Raw genomic sequence first — 13641 nt, 5'->3', positions numbered from 1 at the left:
CAGTGGTAACCCCCTTAGTCCCATGTCCTTCAGTTGGCTTTTCTTCTTCTTGGTATCACCCCCTCCCGGTCCCACTCAGGCTTCCTGATATCGCCTTCCCATATAGCCCTGCTGTGTAGAGGTCGTGGCCTCAGCCAGCTTCTGGGGGAACACGAGCCAGGGCAGCTGCGTATCTATTTCAAATAACATTATAAGGTAGGATACTTATTTCATAATGTGAACATTTTTCTTAGGAAAACTTCAATTTGAGATTGCATTTCAGAGGGTCAAAGTAAACTCTGTGAGTTGAATCTCGGAGGTTGTTTCTTTGAAATATTGAGCTTTGACTTGGGAAGTTATGTGGGATCTTTTTTTTTTGTAGACATGGATCTCACTATATTGTCCAGGCTGGTCTCAAACTCCTAGGCTCAAGTGATCCTCCCACCTCAGCCTCCCAAAGTGCTGGGATTACAAGATGTGAGACACTGCACCCAGCCGATGTTGGAACAAATTGAATTACTTACATTTGTGAAGTACCCTTTCTCCAAATTCCCACGAGTGCTGGTTGGGGTGTTTTCTTTTCTTTTTTTTTCTTTTTTTTTTTTTTTAGATGGAGTTTCACTTTTGTTGCCCAGGCTGGAGTGCAGTGGCACGATCTCAGCTCACTGCAACCTCTGCCTCCCGGGTTCAAGTGATTCTCCTGCCTCAGCCTCCCGAGTAGCTGAGATTACAATCACCGGCAAATTTTTATATTTTTAGTAGAGATGGGGTTTCACCATGTTGGCCAGGCTGGTCTCGAACTCCTGACCTCAGGTGATCCAGCTGCCTCGGCCTCCCAAAGTGTTGGGATTACAGGCGTGAGCCAGCACGCATGGCCTGGTTGGGGTGTTTTCTGTAAGCATTAGTGAGTTGTAAACATAAACACATTCCCCGAGAAATGGCTGCAATACCACGAATGGGTTCAACTCTACTGAGATGGATAAAAACAGCAGCATGGGCGGACGCAGTGCCTTGCATTCATCTGAGCAGATATTTTGCTCTATGGACACGAGAAGATTAAGGCAGTCAACAACTTGGGGTTTAAAAATATTCAGAACCAAGTTTTATTTTGTAGTCGTTACACAGGAGGGGGTAGTCAGAAGAGCACAGCTCACCCCCAGCAGTGGAGGCGTTAAATCTCAGGGACAACGTGGGGCAGTGGGGACAGCACCTCCGACCCTATGGGGTGTATGTACCTTCAAGTAGCAAGGCTGACAATGATGTCTAGAAAGGTCTCCACTTCTGCCTGAGTTTTGCCAAACCCAGTGGTCTATAGGGATGTGGCAAAAGAATGACCTACCGCAGTGTGATTATCAGTGTTTTTTAAAATAAAGAGCACAGTTTTGCCTTTAAGATAATTCACATCAACGGTGTTTGGGAGAACGTAGAGCTGGCATAACACTGGCGTAGAAAGCAGGGCCAGGCCCACCCACAGGGCCCTCATGTGGGGACAGGTGCCTGAGCTCCTGAGCCCCTCGAGCCTCTGGCCATGGCTGGCTGCCTGTGTGCTGTTGTCTCGTCTATCCCACCCTGAGAAGTGAGTTGAACAATGTGAGTTGTCTGTGGCATTGGAAAGTGCAGTGGTTACATGGGTGTGTGCGAAGTGGTTAGCTGTGCCTCCAGGCGGTACATCTAGCAGGGGTGACGGAGGCCAGGGCTGCTCCTGGCTTTCTATGGGCAGGGCTTGCCCTGCAGGGATCCCGAGTGCTTGCACCCGTTCGATGACAGTGGCTGGCAGGTCTAAGTGCTGCTGCTGGATGCAAATTCCTTTGGTAGACTTTTTTTTTAAGAAAAAAAAACCAATTTTTGGGTTGGCACCTGAGGTAATAAGTTAAGAATAAGCACCAAAATGGCCCTTCCTGGCACACGCCGGCTCACAGGTTCTTCATGCACACCTGGCAGCGGCTGATGTGTGTGCGGATGAGGCCGGCCTTGAGCGTGTCGGCAGAGGGCGAGCCCTGGAAGCTCTGCTCGGGAATGGTGGTCAGCCAGAAGCTGTACTTGTTGGCGTAGTAGTGGCAGGTGCCGCGGCCTCCATTGCACTCGATGAATGGTGTGGCACGGAAGTCCTCCAGACAGCTGCCTGGTGACACCAGTGACTGGCCACCGCCTTCGTCTCCCGCCGCCGTGTGCTGCACACAGAGGGGACAGGACAGGGTTAGGAACCACAGGCTGCAGGTGGCACGGGGTCAGGGCATAGCCCTCTTCTGTGCGTTTGTTTTTACTGAACAGCAAACCATGACCATCCATCTGTGTCAATACGGACATGCGGCATCCTTGCGAATGCACCTTCAGCAAGAGGGGGATGGTGAAATACAGCTGGGCCCCCTGCAGGAGGCAGCCCCAGGCACTAGGATGTGCTGCAGAGGCACACGCATGGACACTAATTCACAGCCAGGCTGGCCGTTCAGTAAGAACTAGAGCAGTGACGGCAGATATGAGCAGTAGATATAATTGACTACATTTCAGTAACAAAACAAAACAAAACATCTACCTAATCATCTGTTCAAAGAAAAACACCTGGCAGAAGAGATAACACAATGTTTACTCTTTTTAAAAGAAAAAAATAAAATTAAGATGTAGGCTAGCATCTGAGGCTAATAAGTTAAAAATAATCACCCAACCAGGCCTCCCAGCCCCTTCTCTGAAAATGCTGATGATCAGGGAGGAAAGATGAGTGGTTATAGTTTTTTTTTAAAAAAATCTGTACTTGCTGATTTTTCACAATAAATATGTATTACTTGTGTAATTAAATACTTTTTTTTCAATCAGAGGTTGTTAATTAGTTGATTCTGAGGCTGGCTGGGAGATGGCTGAGGTCTTCAAGGAAGCCTTATTTTTTTTTCCATTTTAAAGTTCTACTTTCTGTTGCATCAACATGTTTAGCCTTTATGGAAGCGCATGGCAGGCCTCCTGGATCCCAGAGTTGGTGTATAAGGGCCATTTGGCTTGGCCGAGCAGGCTTTGAGTGGTAAGTGGGCTTCGGAATCTGTTTACTTAGAATAGAAATATCTCAGTTCAGTTTGCAGGGAAAAAAGGGGCTGTACTACGATATATTTGGGCAGGGGCCCCAGTTTAAGCTTTCCTTTAAATAAAAAAAAAAACAACAAAACCAAAAAACCTTTAAAAAGTGTTCTGCTCACATAAGGCAGAAGCCTGTCCAGCCCTGAGCTGCCTGCTCTTGTCTGCTAATGAGCAGGTAATAAGAAGTGGAGACGTCCTCCAGGGCGCCTCTGGCTTCACTTTGGTCTGAAGGAGCTGAGGCTGTGCTGGGAGCTGCCCAAAGGAGACACCTGGGACTCCCAGAACGAGGTCAGAAGGGAGCGCAATGTGAGAAGTCTTAGAGGCTGGTACCAGCCAGGTAAGAGCTGAGTTTGCTGCACACACACACATGCACACACACACACACAGGCACACACATGGTGTACACTCATGCACACAAATGCACGCATGTACACACACACACAGTGCATGCTTGTGTACACAACCCTGGGCACACACGTGCGTAAGTGCACACAGTCCAGGCACATGCACCCTTTCCAATGTGCTCCTCTCAGTGGACAAGCCTCTGGCTTTGGTACTCATAGCAGCTCATGTATCTTAAGAGAATTGCCTGGACGAGAGGCTGACCTGGAGAAGGGGCGTGAGGGCTCCAGATTGTAGCCAGAATTGAAAAAAGAGGAACTAAAATAACGGCTGGCTGGATATTTGTAGCCTCCACCAGAGCAGCTTGGAGAGAGGCCACCGAGGGGAGGGGAGGAAAATGACTTTTGCTGCTGCAGTCTGCGTCAGGGGCTCTGCCCTCGTCCTCCCTCCCACAGGGTGCTCGCTTGTAGGGAATGCAGAAAATGCATCCTCTGAGGCCACCCACCCATCCTCATGGACAAAAGAAGGGTGAGCCAGGCGCTAGCCTCAGCACTGCTTTCGCCTTCTGCGTACCCACTGGGGACGGTGGGGCAGTTGCTCTCAGCCGAGCTGTCCTCTCCTCTCCAAAGTCAGCTCTCATTATGCTTAGATGCCAGCAGCCCTAGTGGTACCATATGCTTGTCACCACACAGAAGGGATCAAAGAGTATTTAAAGTGCAGACAAGGCACACAGCTGTCTTGGTTTAGGTCCTGCCTCCTAGACGGCAGTCAGGGCACATCTGGAGGGGGCACATCTCCCGTACACAGATGTGTCTGCTCACTTATCCATTGTCAGGGCCAAAGGGGACTTTCTGTTGTTCTCAGAAGTCAAGGTACTTCTGGCCCATCTGTCCTGACCCAGGAGCCGTCTCAACCCATGCCTTTTGGGGATGTCAAGTTCCAGGCTTGCTGGGGCTGTCAGCCATTTATTTAAGCAGAGTTATGTGTGCAGAGGATAATGTCTGCTTATCTCGTGACAGTAATTTGAAACCTGATGCTAATGGAACAGGGGATGCCTGACCTTTCTGGATACTGTGTAATCATGCCCTTCACAAGGGAGAGGCTCATTTATTTTGAATTTAACAACGGGAGTTAAAAAAATAGGAGCAACCAAAGCTTACTTCCTCCATGACACAGGGACACCCTGAAGGTCACTGTGAAACAAAAGAAGGTTGCTCCAAAGTCACCTTCCAGGATAAGTTTCTGGAAAGGTAGAAATTGTGCCTGTCCCTGCCCAGGATTTAGTATCCTGTTGCTCCAACTTATCATAGCAACAATACCTATTAAAATGCCAATACTTGCTTGTCTTCTCCTTCCTTTCCTAGAATCTGGATTTTTTTCCCTGTTGTTTTGAAAGATTAGCAATCATTATGTAATTTATATTTTATGTTGTGTGTATATATATATATATAATTTATGAAATATTTAACATGCTGGGGATCCGATCCATATAGCTGGAGTTATGACAGTTACAATGCATATAAATAAACTCAGTGGAAGACCCACTGTCCTCAGCAAGACTTTCTTTTCTCCCTACAATAGTATACAGATGGTCCCTGATTTACCATGATTAGACTTAGGATTTTTGAGTTTTCGATGGTGCAAAAACAATATGTATTCAATTCACTATTTGATTTCTGGTGGGGCTACATCCAGATAAACCCATCATAAATTGAAAACGCACTTTCAACTTACGATATCTTCATCTTACAATGAATTTATCGGGACGGGACCCTATTCCAAGTTGAGGAGCCTCTGCTTTAATAGGCAATATTGCAAGAGGCACTACGGTGCCGTGGTCTCTTCCCTGGAGGTTAAGCTAAACCTAATCTGGCCAAAGCTGAGGGTTCTCTATTTTATACCCAAAGGCGATCCGGAAGGGTGGGCGGTGCCTTCCCAGGTCCTGGTTGTGCACCTTCTCTTGGCTTTCAAAGGATCCACAGGCTCTCTATTTTCTACCCAAAGGTATTCCAGAATTTTCCTCACGAATATATATCCATTTTAAGCCAGCCAGTTAATAGTTATTTCTTCAGGGCATTCTAGGTTCCAGATAGATTCTAAATAAAATCAAGATTCTAGAGAAAAGTCTTCCATATATTTAGACTTCTGGTAAACCCAAAGCAGCTGCACCTTTGGTGTTGGTGTTGTACCTAGTAAGATGGATAACAGGCAAGTTCGTCCTGGTTACTCCTTACAAAGGCCTGGTGGCAAATTAATGAGCCCTTTCTGGGTGGGGGAAGCCCTGTGCCCAGCATGTGGCTCAGTTAGCAAAGTGTAAGCTGTATTCCAGCTCTCACTCGCTTCCTGGGCCAAGTACCCTTGTGCAGTGCACACCCTGAACTGCCCTGTCTGATTATTCTTACAAAGGCAGCTGTTCTTGCTGTGTCCCCAGCAGGGTGTGGTTGGGGAGGGGAACTGGGCAAATACCACATACCATGAGGAAGGAATATCCGATCCACAAACTCCGCCACCCAGCTGGGCAGTGTGGAATGGAGACATCCTGACTGTGGACCGCGATGGCGACGGCTGGGGCCTCACACACAGAGCAGCGGCTGATGTAGGGCTTGATCTCGTCCTCGGCCACAGGCATCATGGGCAGCGGGGCAGTGGTAGAGAGCCAGTAGGACTTGTCGTTCCGGCTGGCATAGTAGCAGACATCACCAGGGTTGCAGTACAGGAAGGGCATGGTGCTGAACCGCGCCAGGCAGGAGCCCGCCAGCCCTGCAGAAGGAGGGATCATGAGATCACGGTGCAGTGTGGCTAGAAGATGCACCTGCCAGCCCCAGCCAGGCCCAGGAGGCTCTGTGTCACAGACTTGTCCCGGGGCACCTGGTGGAGTTCAGCCACCTACTGGAGGACCAGGCTAAGGCTTCCCAATTTCTTTCTTTTTCTCTTTTTGATCAAACAGACTATACTGGCATTTTGGAACAGCTCTGTTCTACAAGTTCTCACACATACTGGGCCAAGTTGGATCATCAGGGAGTGGCGTCTTCATCAATAGCATTTTGGTGAGCCTTACCTTAGTGGGGTCTTAACAGCACTGGCCCCAAGAAAACTCTGATGGCCTCCAAGGGGTCGCTCTTTGACCCTAAGGAGCCACCCCAGAAGGAGCCCTGGCCTCTCTCCCTTCCATGTAGTCTTATTGCTTCTGGAGACTCTCCTGGCCACAATGAATGCTGCAGCTAAGCAGGTTTCCCTCTTCACATGGATTGCTGAAAAGCTCAGACCCAGAAGTGCAGCCACCTTTAAGCAAACATGCCCAGTGCTAGGCCTGCCTCCTTGGCCCTGTTCCTAGATCTATTTTAGGCCCTTATCCTTGGCAGCCTTTGCCCCATTGTTCTTTAGAAACTCATTGTGGAGGTGGGGCGCACAGGCAGGAATGTGAAGGCACCATGAGCCAGCTCCATGCTTCCCGGGGGCAGAACGCCTGGTGTAACCTGCACCGAGGAGGCAGAACACAGCCAGTGTCCCAGAGACCCTTCCCGTCACCCCCTCAAAGAGGACCTCAGACTAAGCTACCTCCACTTGTAATTTGTGTGTATTGCATTTTCTGTATTCAAAGTCATGTTAATGCCTTTTAAAGGCTTCCTTAAATAAGAGCATGCACACGTGTCCATGGGTCCATTTTCCTGGGGGGTCTGTATGGGAGAGTCTTATATGAACCCCAGCCCCTCATGGCCCCTGCCTGACTCCAAGTCTACAGAACTTGGGTCAAAAAGCAATAAGGAGGTGAAGTAATTGGTGGTCTCCACTGGAGAGGGGTCGGGGGTCAGACGGGTTGCATGGGAGCCTGCGGAAGTTGATACCAGGTTAAAAGGCAGGTCCTTGTGTTAAGGTCCTGAGGTTTAAGGCTTTGTAAGGCTTCTGCTTCAAAGGCTGTTTTAATCTTTCTGCACTTAAGGAATGTAGGTGGACCCTTCCGTCAGGGGAACTTATCAGCCGTGGAGGGTTTGGGAGTCTTGCTGTGGCCCTTTGATCTTGGCCACTTCCAGGCCAGCCCTGAGCAGGCCACGGGGGCCAGGCGGGAGGTACCTACCCAGGTCCTGGTTGTGCGCCTTCTCCTGGCCCTCGAAGTACAGCAGGCTGTACCCACTCCAGAGCTTGTTCATGCCCACCGGGCACATGGGCTCCTGGTCCGTCTGGCTGTGCTTCACCAGGAGGTAGCCGATGCTGACGCTGCGGCCTGGCATACCCGGCAGGCCTGGGCTCCCTGGACGGCCTGGTGCACCTGCAGCCCGAGAAAGAGACAGAGTGGATGGCCTGGTGCACCTACAGCCTGAGAAAGAGAGAGTGGACGGCCTGGTGCACCTGCAGCCCGAGAGAGAGAGAGAGTGGACGGCCTGGTGCACCTACAGCCCGAAAGAGAGACACAGTGGATGGCCGGGTGCACCTACAGCCCAAGAGAGAGACACAGTGGATGGCCTGGTGCACCTACAGCCCGAGAGAGAGAGAGAGAGTGGACAGCCTGGTGCACCTGCAGCCCAAGAGAGAGAGTGGACGGCCTGGTGCACCTACAGCCCGAGAAAGAGACACAGTGGACGGCCTGGTGCACCTGCGGCCCGAGAAAGAGACACAGTGGATGGCCTGGTGCACCTACAGCCTGAGAAAGAGAGAGAATGGACGGCCTGGTGCACCTGCAGCCCGACAAAGAGAGAGAGTAGACGGCCTGGTGCACCTGCAGCCCGAGAAAGAGAGAAGAGAGAGAGTGGACGGCCTGGTGCACCTGCAGCCTGAGAGAGAGAGAGAGTGGATGGCCTGGTGCACCTGCAGCCTGAGAAAGAGAGAGAGTGGACGGCCTGGTGCACCTGCAGCCTGAGAACGAGAGAGAGTGGACAGCCTGGTGCACCTGCAGCCCGAGAAAGAGAGAGAGAGCAGCCCCCTTGACAGCTGCCCCACAGAAACCTCGGGACCCAGGAGGGCAGGGCAGTTTCCAGGTGTGCCTAGAACCATTGCTCTCCTTCCCCAGATCTTGGGGCTCAGTCTGTTGAGATCAGGAGACTCTTGGGAAGGATTTGATCTACACTTTGTGCTCAGTAGCATGAAATGATGGCAGTGAGGGCACTGGGCACAGAGGAGGGGTCCTTTCCATAAAGGACTCAGTTGGCCATAGGTAGGCGTGTACCCCTCAGGGTGTGCCCAATGTGCCTGGCGTTGGAAGTGTCCGGAGGAGTATCGCAGGCCAGCCCCCACCCCCAGCAGTGGCCTCCCTCCGCTGGACACTTCCAGGAGACGTGGCTCATCACAGGCCATGCTGACTGTGCATCTGACCACATCCTGGGTTAGAATGTTCTTTCTGCGTGCAGCTGAGATCCACCTCTTGTAACTCCTACCTGAGGAGCACACTGGGGTGGCTCATCTGCCTCCAGCACAGCAGCTCTGTGAATACTTCTCAGCTATCCCCGGTGAACCTTTCTCCCACTGTCCCTTCCCCTTCCAAGGGACACCCATGGTCATGGCCCTTTCTCCCAGGACACTTCCCCTCCGCCATCCCTAGCTTGTCTCCTACCCTGGGCGGGCTCCAATTTGCCAGCATTTGTTTTCAGGTGCACCCCACACTACCCGTAATTTGCCGGCTGTGGACCTGTCCCCAGGGGCAGGGGACTGCTATTTCCTTTGACTTGGACACCAATAATGCTACCCATGTTTAATTTTTTTTTTTTTTGAGACAGAGTCTCGCTCTGTCGCCCAGGCTGGAGTGCAGCGGCGCGATCTCGGCTCACTGCAAGCTCCGCCTCCTGGGTTCATGCCATTCTCCTGCCTCAGCCTCCCAAATAGCTGGGACTACAGGCGCCTGCCACCACGCCCGGCTAATTTTTTGTATTTTTAGTAGAGACGAGGTTTCACTGTGTTAGCCAGGATGGTCTCGATCTCCTGACCTCGTGATCCGCCCGCCTCGGCCTCCCGAAGTGCTGGGATTACAGGCATGAGCCACTGCGCCCGGCCCCTATGTTTAATTTTAATTTTAATTTTAATGCTCAGACCATTGGCTCAAACTGAGCTCAGGTTGATTAAGACAAATTTTGAGTTTTTTTTTCATGAATAGCTGTTATTCCTGGCCTATTTCATTCTGCATATGTGCAAATAATTTTAAAAATAAGATGACCAGGCACGGTGACTTACACCTATAATCCCAGCACTTTGGGAGGCCAAGGAGGGCGGATCGTTTGAGGTCAGGAGTTCAAGGCCAGCCTGGCCAACATGGTGAAACCCCGTCCCTACTACAAATACAAAAAAGTTAGCTGGGTATGGGGGCACATGCCTGTAGTCCCAACTACTTGGGAGGCTAAGACAGGAGAATCGCTTGAACTCAGGAGGCAGAAGCTGCAGTGAGCTGAGATTGCACCACTGCACTCCAGCGTGGGTGAGACAGAGCGAGACTCTGTCCAAAAAAAAAAAAAAAAGTAAGACAGGGCTTTGCACTGTGGCTCTTGTACATTTTAATAGTTGGTTTCTTTTGGCTCCTTGTCTAATCCTGACCCTTGAAGTCTACTGATCCCTGCCACCCACTCCACAGCACTGCAGGTGTCCCAGGAAAAGGAGGGAGGCTGTCCCGGGACTCGGTGCCAGGTGTTCTGCTGGGCACAGGAGCATAGCTGCTATGCCCAGATTAGGAGCAGGAGGGTGGGGCAGCGCCTCATTTCTGGCTTTTCTGGGCTCTCGTGTGTCCCATTCCTGCAGACCACAGTCTGTGAGTCAGACCCAGAACACTAGGACCTGGGAAGGTCCTTCCCCACCGTCACTCACCTTCTTGGCCAATCGGCCCCTGGTGGCCTATGGGTCCTTCATCTCCCCGGAACCCGGGAACAGCAGACACACCACCTCTTCCTTGGGGCCCAGCTTTCCCTGGAGCCCCACGGAAACCTGCAAGCCACCAAAGAAACGTTATGGCTGGAAACTGTGACCACGCCTGGCACAGCCAGCGATCCGCAAAGAGAACACAAGAGGACGCAATGCCAGCAGGTCCCGGCCTTGCCCGGGCAGCCCCGAGGGGCTCCAGGCCCCAGCTCAGCACTCTACCTGGTTCTCCGGGGGGGCCCTGGGGCCCCATCTCCCCCGGTGCCCCAGGGTGGCCTCGCCTCCCCTGGGGACCCACTGTCCCTGGTTGGACGGCAATCTTCTGGGGGATTCCTGCAATCCCGGGGGCTCCCACAGTCCCGGGGGCACCTGGAAGGGAAACAGAGAGGCCCCAGTAAACACACAAGGTCGTTCCACTCTCTTGCTCCGAGTGCTACTGCGTTTGTCACCTGGGGAGGCTTGGAGCTTCCCGGGCGTTTCTCACCCGCGGAGGCTTCTTTTGGAGCTTCCCAGACAATTGTGCTTTCTAGAGATGAGCCAGACACTAATGCGCCTGAGCCGTGACTCGGCGCCTGCCGTTTGAATATTAAGCTTTCCATTCCCCAAGGCCCTGTGACAACATCCGAGGCACAGCCTTCGTTTCCTCCCTGCTCTTTACAACATGTGACTCATGCCAGAGAGGATCCTGGCCGTTTGACCTCCAGGATGTCCCCAAGCCTGGAGAGGCTGGGCTGAGCTGAGCCACTAGCTCTGCAGGTACCAGACGGTCACTTACCAGGGAATCCTGGGTCTCCCTTGGGTCCCTTGGGGCCTCTGTCGCCCACCGCCCCGGTGGGTCCAGTGTTCCCCATGAAGCCTTGTTCACCCCTGGGCCCTGCAACACAAACAAGACGTTAGGGACACGAAAGTCTGTGGGGAGGGGGCTCCTCTCACTGTGGCCAGGGCTGCTGGCCCATGGCCATGGGCACTGTTACCTTTTTCTCCCGGGAGACCGAACACACCAGGCCTGCCCTGGGGCCCGGCGTCCCCGGCCCATCCTTTGGTCCCTGGGGTTCCTGGAGCTCCTGGGTTCCCTGTGTCACCTTTGCTTCCAGGAAGAGCAGCAGACCCTGGTGGCCCTGGTGGGCCCCGATAACCTGTTGACATTAGGGACAAGAAAGGAGGGTTTAAACAGGACCCCAAGGCCCCTGGGGGCAGTCAGGTGCACAGTAACCCATTCAGGCGACAGTCTCTGGCAAGTTTGTGGCATGGAGTGACTTTGTCTTTGTTTTTAAAAAATTGTCGTAAAATACGTATAACATACAAGTTACCATTTTAATCATTTTTAGGTGCACTGCTCAGTGGCATTAAATATATTCACTTTCACCGCCGACTATCTCCAGAACTTTCTCATCCTAAACTGAAATCTGTCCCTGTTATACACTCACTCCCCATGTCCCTCTCCCCCCAACCCTCAGCAACAGCCATTGTACTTTCTGTTTCTATGAATTTGATGACTTCAGGGGCCTCATATGTGTGGAATCACAGAATCCGACCTTTTGTGACTGGCTTCTTTCACTCGGCAGAATGCCCTCAAGGGTCAGCTAGGTGGTAGCAGGTGATAAAAGTTCCTTCTTTTTAAGACCGAATAAAGGCTGGGCAAAGTGGCTCACACCTGTCATCTCAGCACTTTGGGAGGCCGAGGTGGGAGGATCGCTTGAGGTCAAGAGTTTGAGACCAGCCTGGCCAACATGGTGAAACCCTGACTCTACTAAAAATAGAAAAATCAGCTGGGCTTGGTGGTGGACACCTGTAATCCCAGCTACTCAGGAGGCGGAGGCATGAGAATTCCTTGAACCTGGGAGGTGGAGATTGCAGCGAGCTGAGATTGTGCCACTGCACTCCAGACTGGGCGACAGAGCAAGGCTGTCTCAAAAAACAAAAACCAAGAAAACAACCAAACAAAAAAGACGGACTCCTCTTGTACTGGGTGGATACTGACTGCATTTTGCTTCTTAATTCCTCTGTCAATGGACACTCAGGTTGCTTTCAGCACTTGGTGCTTGTGAGTAGTGCTGCTGTGAACCTTGATGCACAAATACTTGTTTGACGGGTGACTTCATCTTTACGCCATCTCTTTCCAATATTCAGCTCGTTTGTGATTAAGAAGTGCAAATTAAATTTAATATTTGTCTAAACACAATACAGTGAGGAAGAAGAAAGCCGTTCATACTGCACATTTCTGAGTCCCCTGCAGTTTGACTATCTGCTATTACAGCAAGTAAATGACATGGCCTGTGTCTCAGCTTCCCGGGGACCAGGTCATGCAGGTGATAGAAATGACACAGGAGGAGCCATCATGGCTCCTGCCTCTTTGACCGGAGTCTGGGCACAGTGTGGAAATGAACGTCTGTTCTCCCCCTACATTAAATGGGCCATTGCCAGCTCCTGCCCCTAGAGATGTCGAAGCACAGATGTATAAGTCCTGCTTACCTTTCAGGCCAAATATCCCTGGCGCCCCTTTGTCACCAGGTACCCCAGAGATGTTGGAAGGGGGCGTGATGCCAGGGAACCCCTGAAGTCCTGGACTCCCAGGTGGGCCTCGTTCCCCTTAGGATGAAAACAGAAGAAATTATTTTCAGCATTAGCACCCAACTTTTCAAATCTACTGTTTTCCCTCCACACCATCACCTGTGGTGGACCAGAGCCTAGTGAGCGAGACAGTGATGGGAGGTGCCCTCAGGCCAAGGAACATCTCATGGTGAGGCTGGGGAGGCTCTCAGGGTGGGGTTGTGGGGGCAGGGGCTATGTGAACCCCTCCCCCAACCCCAGCCTTTCTCCTGTGAGGAGCCCTCCACTGGGATCCTGTCTGCCTGTGCTCCACTTCCCCAAGGCACTGCCCGATCATGCTTAGATGGAGCCTCAGCCCCAGGCAAGGCACAGCTGCTCAGACTCTGATCCTGATATGTGTGAACAGTGGTCAGCACAGGTGATGGACAAAAGGTTGAAAAATTGCAAATAAGGCTTGCAATTGACATCAGTATTGTCAACCCTCTCTGCGGCTGTCCTCCAGTGCCTCAGATCCCAGCTTGGATAGAGTTGGTCCTCATTATTCACAGATTCTGTGTTTCCCAATTTGTCTACTCACTAAAACTCACTTGGAATCCCCCCCCAAATCAACACTGGCATTCACGGATATACACAGAGGCAAAATGAGTCCCAGCTGAGGTCCAGCAAGGTGACGCTCCTGCCTTTTTGCTGCAGCTCGTACTGTACACACGTGTCCTTGTCTTGGTCTCTGTAGTGCCCTGTTTTCCACATTTTTGTGCTTTATGCTGGTGATTTTGCTGTTTCAAATGCCCCCCATGCATTGTGTTGAAGTGTAGCCTAGTGTTGGTAAGTGCAAGAAGGCCGTGAAGTCCCTTATGGAGAAACACATATGTA

At 51.6% G+C, this 13641-nt stretch overlaps 1 protein-coding gene across 2 annotated transcripts in view; it reads right to left on the bottom strand.

The window, feature by feature from the left end:
• Positions 1–1058: 1058 nt before the first annotated feature.
• COL4A2 (collagen type IV alpha 2 chain) overlaps positions 1059–13641 on the bottom strand; it is a 206113-nt gene continuing 193530 nt past the window's right edge. The window contains exons 41-48 of one of the 2 annotated variants that reach the window (XM_024230971.3): positions 12691–12807; positions 11193–11354; positions 10994–11092; positions 10441–10587; positions 10168–10284; positions 7460–7651; positions 5858–6144; positions 1059–2150 (exon numbers count right to left, since the gene is read on the bottom strand). In XM_024230971.3, the coding sequence (XP_024086739.1) occupies positions 1893–2150; positions 5858–6144; positions 7460–7651; positions 10168–10284; positions 10441–10587; positions 10994–11092; positions 11193–11354; positions 12691–12807 (1379 nt within the window). In that variant the 3' untranslated portion in view covers positions 1059–1892. Of the gene's footprint in view, positions 2151–5857; positions 6145–7459; positions 7652–8001; positions 8229–10167; positions 10285–10440; positions 10588–10993; positions 11093–11192; positions 11355–12690; positions 12808–13641 lie in introns of those variants that run through there. The other variant, XM_054529224.2, reaches the window with a different exon arrangement.

The sequence above is a fragment of the Pongo abelii genome, chromosome 14, assembly GCF_028885655.2.
Source record: "Pongo abelii isolate AG06213 chromosome 14, NHGRI_mPonAbe1-v2.0_pri, whole genome shotgun sequence".
Classification (NCBI taxonomy): Eukaryota; Metazoa; Chordata; class Mammalia; order Primates; family Hominidae; genus Pongo; species Pongo abelii.
Note: the sequence above shows the minus strand (reverse complement) of the source record. Positions and strands in the feature narration are given on the sequence as shown.